The 13,291-nt window shown below is 34.6% G+C and overlaps 1 protein-coding gene and 1 pseudogene across 4 annotated transcripts in view; both read left to right on the top strand.

The window, feature by feature from the left end:
* Psme4 (proteasome activator subunit 4) overlaps window positions 1-13,291 on the top strand; it is a 96,177-nt gene that overhangs the window by 21,885 nt on the left and 61,001 nt on the right. For 3 of the 4 annotated variants that reach the window (XM_074049706.1, XM_020168581.2, XM_074049705.1), the window contains exons 4-8: window positions 8,299-8,343; window positions 10,235-10,384; window positions 11,149-11,212; window positions 11,926-12,000; window positions 13,117-13,239. In XM_074049706.1, the coding sequence (XP_073905807.1) occupies window positions 8,299-8,343; window positions 10,235-10,384; window positions 11,149-11,212; window positions 11,926-12,000; window positions 13,117-13,239 (457 nt within the window). Of the gene's footprint in view, window positions 1-8,298; window positions 8,344-8,392; window positions 9,255-10,234; window positions 10,385-11,148; window positions 11,213-11,925; window positions 12,001-13,116; window positions 13,240-13,291 lie in introns of those variants that run through there. The other variant, XM_074049707.1, reaches the window with a different exon arrangement.
* On the top strand, window positions 4,380-4,595 carry LOC141415241 (small nucleolar RNA SNORA73 family; annotated as a pseudogene).

Genomic DNA, 13,291 nt, shown 5'->3' with positions numbered 1-13,291 from the left:
CAAAATAAATGTAGTCTTCAATTTACATGTTAGTAGCATTCCTAGGAGCTACAGTATCTTAAAACTATGGAAAAATATGTTTTAAGCAATTAACTTTTAGGTTCAAAAAAATTTTTTTAACTGCATTCAGTGGTGCATTTGAAAGTCTTACAATAATTTTTTTTGTTACATAGAGATATTCCAGGAATTGCATGATATTTAATATACTTGGCTTTTGACCACTGAAGGTCAACTGAATTCTCCCCAGTCATGATACTTAAAAATGTCTGATGGGGCCCAGGGATGTAGCTCAGTGAAGGAGGTCGTGAATAGCATTTGTGAGGCCCTGGGTTTAATTTTCCAGCAGCACCAACACCATATGTTTCCAGAATGCTTTCTAGGCAAATGTCCTACCACAGATTACCACCTCTCCCCTAAGTGTTTTCTAGATATGGTTTAGAGACGCATGAATTTATGTCACCTGTTCTCTTACATTCAAGCAATCAAAGGTTTTCTGCCTCATGAATCCATCCCTTATGTTCTTTTTACTGGTCCAGCATGCTTTACCTTTTTTTCCCCCCATTTTTAATTCTGTGAAACCCTGATCGTCTTATTTCTAAGACAGTAAGAGGTCTTTTCCCTGTACTACTACTACTTCTCAAACTTTCACTTAATACCCCCTTCCATTTCCCAAAGGCTCTGATGTGTACCTGAAGAGTTCCTAGTGCGAAGTGCTGCATGGAAGTTTTTCATGTTATCTTGGACATCATAGCAGGTGTATTAGGTGATGTTTTTATAAGTATATTTCTTTCCTATGTGTCTGATTCAGATCGATGCTTGAGGAGTATGCCCATACTGGTCCAGTGGCTTGGATTGTTCCGTGCCCAGGATGTTGCATCTTCACTATACTAAGTAGACACTATGAAGTACAGTCTTGATTTAGCCTCTTCTTCTAGTATGTTTTTTTTTGTGTGTGTGTGATGGTTCCGGGGTTTGAACTGAGGGTCTCACACTTGCTAGGCAAGTGTTCTACCACTTGAGCCACTCCACCAGCCGTTAGCCTCTTCTTGAGAATGTTAATCAGTTCTAGTTTTCAGTTGGAATGAATCAGGAAGAATACTAGAATCTGGAGCTGCTTTGGTTTTTTTGTTTTGTTTTCTTTGGGTTCTTTTGGGGATGGCACTGGGGTTTGAACTCAGGGCCTCATGCTTGTTGGGTAGGTACTCTTACTGCTTGAGCCAGCCCTTTTTTGGGTGTTCTTTTTTTGAGATAGGGTCTCATGAACTATTTTCCTGAGCTGGCTTCAAATATGATCCTCCTGAGTAGCTTGGATTACAGGTATGAACCACAGGTTTTTAAGGGGCCCTGGCTTGGTGAGAGGCAGCACTACAGGACAAAGCTTAGTGTTTCTAAACTTTTTGTTTTAATGGTACTTAACAGTTTTTAGGACTGCAATTCTTCATTTTCTGTAATTTTCTTTAGTTTGTTTTTCACCGTTACTACCATTCATGTTTACTTTTGAAAGGAATACCTGCTACTTTATTTCCATTTAGGTCTTTCATACTTATTTATAAAAATTAGCTTTGAAAAGCCATGTTCCTGTCTGTAATTTCAAATTTGTTGGGTCTTCATCACAGTTGCCTTGAATTGAAGAATCTAGTAGTCTTGGTTCATTGAAATGTTAAGAAACCGGATGGGGAGTACAGCAGTACTTGTTCTTCAGAGAAACTCTTTGTCCACTGTAATTCTAAGCAGAAATTGTTTTTCAAGAAAAAATTTTATTTGATTTCTTTGCTTAACATTTGATTAAATATACTAATAATAGCAGTGCTTTAAGCTTTTATGGTCAAAGGATTAAAATTACTACTTTTTACAAATATTTTATTTCCCCAAGCCCCTTAGATTATGAAAAGCCATTTACTATGGCCTGCTTTTAGAACTGGAATTTTGTTTTGAGCGTTTTTGTCTTAGATATATTTTGACACATTTTAAAACAGTTTTGTCAGCTGACTACATGTGCTCATACTATTTTTAGAATACTTTTTTTATAATCACAAGTGAAAGGTTGCTTCATTTGTTAACCATTTGTCTTTCACATCTTAAACTTTATGTCCCTTATGTATTTGTACTTATGGAAGCCACCGCCACACATTTCAGCATTATTGGAAAAGCTGATTCTGTTGTTTGGAGGAAAGGTTATCAACATTGTTGTCTCTTCCCTTCCCCTTTTTCTCTTTCTTCATCTTTTGCCTCAAAAGTAAAGCCCCTTTTTATTCTCTTCATGTTTTTAGTTTCTACTGGAGAAAGAAATTTGTAGAGTTGTTTTATCTATTTGTTTGTTTGTTTTTGAGACAGTCTCTCCATGAAGCCTAGGCAGGCCTGGAGCTCGTTATCCTTCGGCCTCAGAGTGCTGAGATTACAGGCATGAGCCACTACCTGATTAATGAAGTTTTTAGTTCAGTAGAGAAAGCAAAATTGGAAAGGAGATGAGTATTTGTGAACCTCACACTAGCAATGTAAGAATTATTGTTTACTTCATTAAAAGAAGCATGTGACTCTTTCAGGCATTGTTTCATTTTATGAAACAGTGTTCTGTACACTTTGAGTAGTATATTGCAAGTTAGAAATATAGGCAGAGTATAATGTAGAGTATTTCTCTAATAAAATGTGGGAGAACTATGCATAGATAAGTTCCTACAAGTGAGCATAGACAATTCATATTTGAATTAGTATGCATATAAACTTGCTTACTTCATAACCACTAATTTAGTTTTGTGGGTTGTTTGATGTTACAGGCTTATATTTTTATCATGAAGAGTTTTAAAAAGAGCTGGGGATGTAGCTCAGTAGTAGAGTACTTGTCTGGTATGTGCAGAGTCCTTGGTTTGATTCCACCCTCCCCCCCGCCACCTCCCCCACACAAAAAAGGTTTGAGTGTCAGGAATTTAGTTCAGTGGTAGAGTGCTTGCCTACCATGCTTGAGGCCTGGGTTCAATCCCCAGCACCATTTAAAAAACAAAAATTTGTGTCTGCATAACTTATTTACTGTTTTTTTTTTAAATTTCAGAGTATTTTTGTTTTATGTGTTTGCTCTAAGAGTATCATGAAGTACTGTTTTTTATTTTTCATATGGCTCTAAACTCAGAACTTCACATTTTAAAGCAGGTGCTGTACCACCTCCAGTCCGTTTGTGCTCTGGTTATTTTGGAGATGGGGGTCTTTAAAACAATTTACTTGGGCTGATTTCAAACCTCAGTTCTCCTGATCTTAGCTTCCCAATGAGCTAGGACTACAGGTGTGAGCCACAAGTGCCTGACTTGGTACTTGTTCTTGATGACCTGTGTTTCTGTTGCAGTGCTGAGGACCATAGCCATGCACATTGTATCACTGAGCTACATTACATCTCCAACCTGTGTTTCTTTATTGAGCTGTCAAATGGTACTCTTAATGTTACTTATTTTTTGGCAATACTGGGGTTTAAATTCAGGACCTTGTGACTGCTGGGCAGGCACTCTACCACTTAAGACACACACCAGCCCCTTTTGCTTTTTTTTATTTTTTCAGGTAGGGCCTTGGGTTTTTTTTTGCCCTGGCCAGCCTGGACCGAGAATCTTTTTGCACCTGCTGTGTAGCTGGGATCACTTGCATGACCACTGTGCCTGGTAGTGAATTGGTTCTCTTAAGTTTAAAATACAATTAGGCCAAATGCCAGGGCTCATGCCTGTAATCTAGCTATTTGGGAGGCTGAGATCTGGAGGATTGAGGTTTGAGGCCAGCACAGGCAAACAGTTTGTAAGACCCTATCTCCAAAATTATCAGCTCAAAATGGACTGGAGGTGTGGCTCAAGTGGTAGAATGTATGCTTTGCAAAAAAAAAAAGATGCACTTAAATTTTTGTTTGGCCCCATCACCACCATATGGAAGTGAACTTCTGGAGTTCTTGGCATATTTCTGAGTTTAAGTTAACTACTAGCACCTCATGAATTATGTTTTAATAGATAATGAAATGATGAAGTAATTTCTCTAAGGACCTATAACTTAAGAGAATTGTTACAGTTATTTCATCAGTAAGCTTACTAATATGGTATTTGTAATGATTTTTAATGTATTTGAAAAACATTTTATTTGCATTTTAAAACATTCTGTTTGAGAATAACAGAATAAATATTATAAATGATTTTGATAATGTTTCTTCCAAAAATTGGGTCTCCACTACAGTGATTGCTTTAAAAACAAAAAACAACTGATAAAGCAGTTTAAAAAAAGACATAGTTCACATGGATCAGGTTTGCATCATTTAAAACAATTGTGTGTACTTTTTTACATGAGTAGTAAGGTAATTATAATTTCTTAAGATTTGCCATAGAGAATTACTTTTTTTCCTTAATTTTAATGAAAAGTCAGTGTTAACACTGCATTAATGATGAAGATTTTGTACTTTATACTTTTATTGTATAATGATCACGACCTTAATTTTAGATGAAGTAGCTATGAAGAATGACTCCCCTTCCACAACATTGGAGAAGTTGGGCCTGAAGTCTGCACCTGCACATTCCTATGACTTCTCAGAGTCCTGTGAACTATTACTGAGGAGACAAACCATGCAGGAAACAATGTAAAAAACAGAAAGAAAAAAAATGACTCCTTGCTCACTTAACTGAGCAATAGTAGATTTTGAAAAAGTAGGTAGGAGATAGAAAATGTTTAACTTAACTTAAGATGAGTTTGTTTAGGTGTAGAGAAAGAAGGCAAAAACTGACTTCTACATAAAGCATGTGGTACATGCTTGAGGAAAAAAAATACTATATAAGCAGTTGCCATTAAATTATAAAGAGATTGAAGGAAATAAATGTAGAGTGTGTCATTGTTATAGTTTCCCAGTTGATTTATGAAAAAAGCAAATACAATTATTCTGAAATCAAATTTTCATTCAAGTGAAGCTGGAAGTACATGGCTATGAGCACTCCAGTTTATTCTTATCTTGAATATATCATATATTATTCATTTCTAGGGTTTAGAAGTGAATATTGTCCTGATAGTTATATACAAAACTATGGAGACAGGAAACATAAACCTCCAAATTTGTATTGTTTCAGTATCTCAGTAACTGGAGGCTAAGGCTATTGGCTTTCCTCAGGCTTTTCTTCTACATATTTGGCATTTATTAGTGTCATCATAAGGAATGTCATTGTAAGGAAATTGAGTTTCAGAGAGGGAAATTCACACAGACCCCTTGATTAAAACTTGAATAAGAGCTGGAAAACGAACAAGAACACACTTTCTGCCCTGTAATAATAAAATGGCAGTTGAAGAGGATTTCCCATTTTGATGTAATTTCCAAAATCTTATTAGTAGCTACTCAAAGGCAATAGAAACACTGCAAAAAGCAAAATAAGCACAAACTTTCAGTTCTTACAGAAATTGAAATACAACTTAGTTTGGCTAAGTATAATTGTTAACATTTATTGTACTTAATTTTGAGCCTCTTTCTGGCTTTCAGTGTAATGTAATCTTTATAACAGCTTTATGACAGGTAGGTGTTATTGCTCATATTGATGAAAAAACTAACCTATGATATTGTACCATGAGGAAATGGCAGAATTGGCATTCAAATTCAGATCTGTCTGACTCTTATCCCAAATTGTGAACCATTTTGCTCTACTGTGGCTTTCTTTTTCCACTTGACCATTTGTAAGAGGAATTGAAGTATAAGAAAACCCACCCAAAGCTTAGTCACTCTGTAGATCCTTTTTGATTTTTTTTAAAGTATTTGAATTGTTATCAGTTTAGTATTTTAAATTCCCAACAATTGGAAAGTATGTAATGATTGTTCACGCCCTCTAAAAATTAGTGAAATATAGTCTAGTAGCATCTAGCCTTAACCTTTTATTTTATTTTTAAACAGAAACATTGTTCCTTTCATCTTGAGAGATTACAAGAATCACAAAAGGTCACTATACAGATATCACAGGTTAGAGAGATTGTACCCTTTTCTGGATAAAGAACATAAACCCAATGGTACAGGCCTTATGTATAAGAAGGGGTTGAAATTATTTAGGTGAACTAAATCACATTCTCACAAACCCTAGTCCTTATAATAAATGAAGTGACACCAAGTGTTATGATTAACTTTTTGCTTCTGAAGAGTGAAGGGGTACTGGAGGAGTGGCTCAAGTGGTAGAGCACCTACTCTATGAGCACAAAGTCCTGAGTTCAAACCTCAAGCCCCCCCCCAAAAAAGTGAAAGGAACTAGAGAAAACATGTAGCTGTACAGCCTTTAATGACTTGCTTTTTAGAATCATTTTTGACATTACTTGGAAGTTTCTTGGTATAGGGAAGTTACTTGGTAAAAACTTCAGGTTTTCTGTATAACATTCTCAAATGAGTAGCTACAGAACCAGCAAAATTTAATATGAAATTTTATATAAAATTTAATATCATAAACATTGGGAAGCATGGTAGAGTCACATATCTTCTGCTTATTTCCTTGAAAAGACAGTTTACAACTTTAGAATTACCCTTTTAAGCCAGGTGTGCTGACATATGCTTGTAATCCCAGCTACTTGGGAGGTCGAGGCAGGGGGATTGCAAGTTCCAGGCCAGCCCTGACAAAGGCAGCAGCGAGACCCTGTTGCAGAAACAAACTAAAACCAAAGATAAGGCTGGGGCATAGCTCAAGTGGTAGAATGCTTGTCTAGTATGTGCAAGTCCCTGGCCTCAATCCTCAGCACCATGAAAAACAAATAAATAATCTTTTTAAGTCTGTATTTACATTGATTTATTGTTTAACTTGGGACTAGATGGCTCTGTAAACCTTGCCTGTTAATTCTGTAATTTGTTGCTGTAAGTGGTTCTTCAATCCAAACTGAAAGAAGATCTGAGATCTTGTTTGTTGCCCTGATAAAAAGTACTTATTGAGGATTGTAAGTAAATGGATAAATATAAGTGTGTGTAAGTATATGAGCAGACAGCCTTATTACAAGCACTTTGGACATGCCTGAAGGAAAACTCATAGCCATGGCTTCAAGAAGCTTTAAGTGTAGTTCGAAAGAAGTTTGCCCTTTCTGAATTGCTTAGCTTGTGTGTGTGTGTGTTTGTGTGTGACAGAGAGAGAGAGAGAGAGAGAGAGAGAGAGAGAATAGCCTCTCTTCTGATCAGAAAAATGCTTCATGATTGGCTCTCTGGCCATTTGGTCCCACTTTGTTTTTGTTTTTATGTTTTTTAATTTAGAGGTCCTCTCCTGAGTTAAAACCTGATTTCCTTTCCAGTTTTTCTCTGAGTAGTTTTGAAATGAAATATGATTCCTGCTATTCCCAAATAATGAGATTATAGTCTCCTGTCTTGGTTTTATAATACATTGGTTACTTGTGCAGAGTTTGCTTAAAGTTATTCCTTGGACTTCCTTTGTAGTTTAGTTCCCTCAGAGAAGTTGGATAGAACACTGGACTTGAGACTTTGAAGAAGCGTAATGATAGTATCAGGTGAAAACACTGCCTGAAAGTTAGCCCCTTTTTTGAGATTTGAAAACTGTTTTTACTTGTATACATCATGCTGTAAGTAGTCACACATTTATTTTAAAATTTCAGTTCAAAATTATCTAATGCCTTTTTGTTTGTATTTGACCTCTTTTGATTATGGTCTGGTTAATATTTTGAATATCCCATTTTGGTCACAAATTTAAACCAGTTTTACATGACCTTTTCCTTAACGTTCATGTATACATTTGTGTGTTGGTTTCCTGTATGCACTTGAGGTACCAATTTGTTAGAGAATATGTTTTATCTGACTTTGGCCAAAGAGATGGTTGTTCCTTTTGGTAACTGCTGCTGGCAATAAAGTGCCTTGGAGGGTTACAGAACTCTCATTAATTGATTATGGAAATTTATTTCTGGCATTTGCTGAGAAGCACACCAGATTTTGCTGTGTCTGCTGCTTACATTTTGATGTAAAAGCATTATAACAAAAGTTATTTGAAGTTTTCAGCCACTAAGCATACTTCTTCAGGTGTTGATAAGTATGGTCATTTTTGCACATTTTGTAAAGATTGAAAATAACATGTCCTTTTTCCAGAGTAATGTTTTCTTCTGTTGTTCTGTTTTGTTCATAACAATATGACTAAAATGAGTGTAGAGGAAAGAGTAGATTAAGGAGTCTAGGTAGTTAATTCTTGCAGTTCTGTCTGTATGAAGGAGAATTAATTACATGTAAACAGACAGTATCTGAAATACGACCATATCTTTGATATATTGGCTAATAGCATTAGATGTGTTCTTAAAATACCTTAGTCTAATTTATCAAATGGCTTTTTTTCCCCTCAGTTCTGTAGAAAATGTTCTCAAAACACTCGTGAAAAGCTGCCGACCGTAAGTAGCATCTCAATTTTATAAGCCTCTTGGTTCTGTGGGCCTTCCCCATCTTTAGTATGCTTTGAAGAGGAAATTAAAGGTATAAATAGTTCCTGACGTTATGATACTAGTCATTGAGCATAACATACCATTCCCAGCTCTTGAATTGCATTGTTCATATTTCATATTTAAATTTAGAAAGGTTTGTCACCTTTATAAAATAAGAACACCGTAATTTACATATAACTTTGAGAGGTTTTCCTTGAGTATTGTTATTCAGATTAAAAATATTTTCCAAAAATATTTACAAAAAGTGTTGTAAATATTCACTAGAATATGAGTAATAACAAGAAGGTGATCTGTAAGTCTTTCTTACCATGTACTGTTTTAGTAGAATCCTTAACTCTAAATACCCTGTACTCTGATGATTAAAGATGAATGTGGATAGAATTTAATTTTAATTAAAGTCCATCTTTATGTACTTGAATTATTTTCTTGTTTTTGTTATCAGGCTATTCTACGATTTTTCTGCTATGGATGCAGTGAATACGTTTGAATGGAAAGCCTTATATTTATCATGCTTATATGAGTTTTATTTATTTAATAAGTTACTTAACAAATGAGATTTATTATTGACATATTATACTACTCAGTCCTAGGCAAATGTATTTTTAGGATATAAGACCCTCTTAAGAGGCTTAAGGTCTAACCTGAGTCATATGTCACCAGTGAGAAATGTCATTTTGTGCAAGACTGTTACCCTTTTGGCTATGTTTCCTCAGTGGAAACTTATCACTGGGGTACTTACTGGTTCTTAACGTAATTCATAAACTCCCAAGTTTTTATTTTGGATTACTAGGCTAACAATTGACTCAGAAAAATTAGGAAGCGGAATTTTGGTGTTTGAGAACCTTGAAGGTGGAACATAGGTTAGTGTTTTTGTTTTAAATTCCAACCTATTACACAAGGGCCCGACATAAAATGTTTGGTTAACTCGATAGAAGTATTATTACAAATGTAATCTTATTTTTCACGTAACAAAGTGAAGTATGATTTAACACAGGTTTTTAAGATAGAGGATTAATAATATGTTATATAGGTCAAATCTGTGAGTGGATTTGAAGGGTCTTTGGGAAGAACACTCATTCAGTTGCTGGTCTTTAGTTTAATCCTCATAAGATACATTTAGTTATGCATGTGTTGTCTTTAGCCATGTGCCTTCGTTTTGTGTGTATATGCACACTTCAGATTTCTTTTTCAAAGTTTCTAAATGTACCACAGCAACACTAAGGCCATTTCACAGAAATACAAAATATTAGGGCCTGTAGAAACTTGTACTCTGGTCTATACCTCTCTGGTATATAGGACTCCAGGGTCCATTGAGGTTAAATGGGTCCTGAGATTCCTGGGCTGATGCCTTCTTGCTCAGTTACTGATTATTCATTTCTTATACAAACTGGAGTCTAATATAAGACATTCAATTGCTATTATATAGTACAAAGGAAGCAAAAACTGCAACCATATTTAACTTCATAAGTGATTTAAGCTACTTTATGTTTTAACTGAAATTTATCAACTTCATAGCATTTTCTGAAAGTCTCTTAGACAAGAGGAGAATTTACTTTATCCCAGGTGTAGTATTTTATTTGTGTAAAAATGTGTTTACTGTGGCCTAACTCAACATTTGTAGTTTGTGATATATCTTATGAAATTGATTTTCCTCTCCCTGCACACACTTTTTCTTTTGTGGTACTGGGAAATGAACATAGGGCCTCAGGCATGTAGGCAAGTTCTCTATCACTGAGCCCTGTCCTTTCTTCTCTCTTTTTTTTATCAGTCATATATAGGTGCTGTAGAATTTGTTTCAAATGATCTGATACAAGAAACACTTTTTTTTTTCTTTTTTAAGATACTTTCCAGCAGATGCAACAGCAGAAATGCTAGAAGAATGGCGGCCTTTAATGTGTCCTTTTGATGTAACAATGCAAAAGGCCATCACTTATTTTGAAATATTTCTTCCTACCTCCCTTCCTCCAGAACTTCATCATAAAGGTTTTAAGTAAGTATATACATATTTGACAAATTCTAGAATGTAGCAGGAAATAGTTATACTAACAAACTAATAAAGCAATAGCTAAAAAGAAACCCTGCAAGCTTACCTATTATATTTATTATACTGTAAGTAAATAGTTAGAAGACTAAAACAGTTGAATATGTGATTATAAATAAAGAGAGAATAATACTTGTCTAACAAGCCAAATAAGAATGAGGGTTAAGCCAGGCACTCACTGGTGGCTCACCCTAGCTACTTGGGAGGATTGTGGTTTGAATCCAGCCTGGGCAAATAGTTTGTCAGATTCCATCTCCAAAATAACCAGACCAAAATGGGCTAAAACCCCAGTCACACACACACACACAAACAGAAAAAAAGAATAAGAATTTTTTAAAAATCAGGAGAGAAGAGAGAAAGAATAGTGTGAACAGGTAGTAATATTAAAAATAAAGGGATAGATAGGGAGCAGGAAGAAGACAGTTATAAATAGTTGTTCGATAAGTGGATAGGAGTGCACAATAGTCATTTTAACAGTGCAGTGAAAGTTTAATAGATGCAATTACATTTTATAGCATAAATAAATTTGAAGAAGGGTATATTCATATAAGAAGTACTCCTTTGTGCTATTAAGTTTGTAACTTTCAGTATTATTTTTTCTAGGTTGTGTAGTTATCAGTAAGAATAATAGATTTAAAAAGTACAAAGGATACCTGGCTTTGAACCACTGTCTATAATCACTTGCTATTCATAACAACATTTTTCTTCTTCAGACTTTGGTTTGATGAATTAATTGGCCTTTGGGTTTCAGTGCAAAATCTCCCACAGTGGGAGGGGGTAAGTATCTCTTTTTTTCTCCTATACTTTTTAATTTTGAGATAAATAGATCATTTGATAAGTAACTTCAATTTCTTAGATTTGCTATTAGCAATGTTATGGTCAATTCCTTTTTATCATACTGTTTTCTAGCAAAAGCAGACATTCATTTTGGTCTTATCAGAAACGTAGAATATTAGCATGTATTATGAAATGCATGAACTGAAAGACTGTTGTTTGTTTTCTTTGGTACCATCTCTAGATGGTGCTAGACACATAGTGGGTTTTTTTTTTTTTTTTTTTCTTATTTATTGGGTTAAACTTTCCTTTTCTGTTTGCATTGTGGTTGATGTTTTTTCATTTTTCTTTTTAGAAGCATTTCAGTTGCAATTGATTTTAAATGGTTGACATGAACAGAACTTAAATTTGGAAGTTTTAAAAAAAAGTTTAATTCATAAGCTCTATAAGTTGTGCAAATGATGCTGAAAAAAGTAAATGAGGAGCCAGGCTTAATGGTGAAGTTCTGTAATCCCAGCTCTTGGAAGGTTGAGATAAGAGGGTCACAAATTTGTGGCCAGTCTGGGCTGCTTGGCAAGTTCCAAGCCAGCCTGTGCTGTAGAGTGACACCCTACCTCAAAATACCAAAGATAAATAAATAAAAAATAGGGTATGACTGTTACATTTATAAACAACAAAATATGTGTAGTTAACTTTATTTTATTTTTTACTTTCAGCAACTAGTAAATCTCTTTGCTCGATTGGCTACAGATAATATAGGGTACATTGACTGGGATCCATATGTACCAAAGGTAATTCAGAATATTTGAATATATATACTGTAGTATTTACATCAACTTTATTTCATAAAGGAGAATTGTTTTTTGTATATTAATGCCAGGTGCCACATAAAATATTTTTGACTGGTAGTGAAAACATGCATAATTTACACTTGGGTCAGTTGTATGCAGAAGTTAACTAGAATATATCAGGGTATCATGAGTATGTGATTTTTGTCTTATCTATGTAGGATATGAACAACAGGTTTCATAGTGAGTTATTCAGAAAGTACTAAGTGTATTACTGTGAGTGTCATAATTTTTTTCTTCCAACAAATTTTGTATCTTATACTTGATAGCTACTCTAGAGATCACAATGCACATTTTCCTAGAGTAAATAAAACTAGCGTATCTTCAGGTGCAGTGCTTAACACTGCATCTTTGATATAATTTCACTTGTGGGAGATTCTCTTAGGGAGCTTTAGTGGGGAATAGGCCATCCAGGTGATTCTGATGCATATTAGAGCTGTCCTGGGAATTAGCAGAAAGGCTCTAGTTACCTTTGCTTGTGCTGTCTTTTGTTGTTGGCTATTAAAAACTATAACTGAGGGGAAGACTTATTTTTTCTCCTCACATTTGGGTCACTATTAGTAGTTAGAATTTAAAATGTAAGCTTATCTTAAAACATAGTTATTAATTGACTGCTTCAAATATAAATACATAGGGGAAAATCAAGTCCACATTAAGATTTTAAGAGGGAAAGTGATGTGCTGGAAGACTACATTGAGGTTGTACTTTGGCATGGAATAGGAGCATAGGAAAAATAATTTGAATAATTTACATGCATTTAGAAAGGGAGCAGTGGTAAAAAAATTTCATCTAACTGCAATATCTACATTTTGCCTTTTTATGTCTAACTGTAAATATCTCATTTGTCTATTTTTGGGTACATGGACACAGTTGCTTGATTTCTATGTGCCTATGACCTCAGAGCATACAATGTATCTGTTTGTATTTATATTTATGTTTATATCAAGACTTCCATGGTAAAATGAGAATATATTCTGTCACAGTAATATACACACTAAGTTATTTAAGGAATTTATTGTGAAACTTATAAATATTTTTCTTCTTTTCATTTTTTAAAAGATATTTACAAGAATTCTGAGAAGCCTGAACCTCCCAGTGGGAAGCAGTCAAGTGTTAGTCCCAAGATTTTTAACAAATGCTTATGATATAGGACATGCTGTAATATGGATTACCGCCATGATGGTTTGTAACAAATTCTGTTTGTCTTGTGTAGTTTACCTCTATTTTTCCCTTA

The sequence above is a fragment of the Castor canadensis genome, chromosome 12, assembly GCF_047511655.1.
Source record: "Castor canadensis chromosome 12, mCasCan1.hap1v2, whole genome shotgun sequence".
Classification (NCBI taxonomy): Eukaryota; Metazoa; Chordata; class Mammalia; order Rodentia; family Castoridae; genus Castor; species Castor canadensis.
The sequence above is the reverse complement of the archived record's forward strand: the minus strand, read 5'-3'. Positions and strand labels throughout refer to the sequence as shown.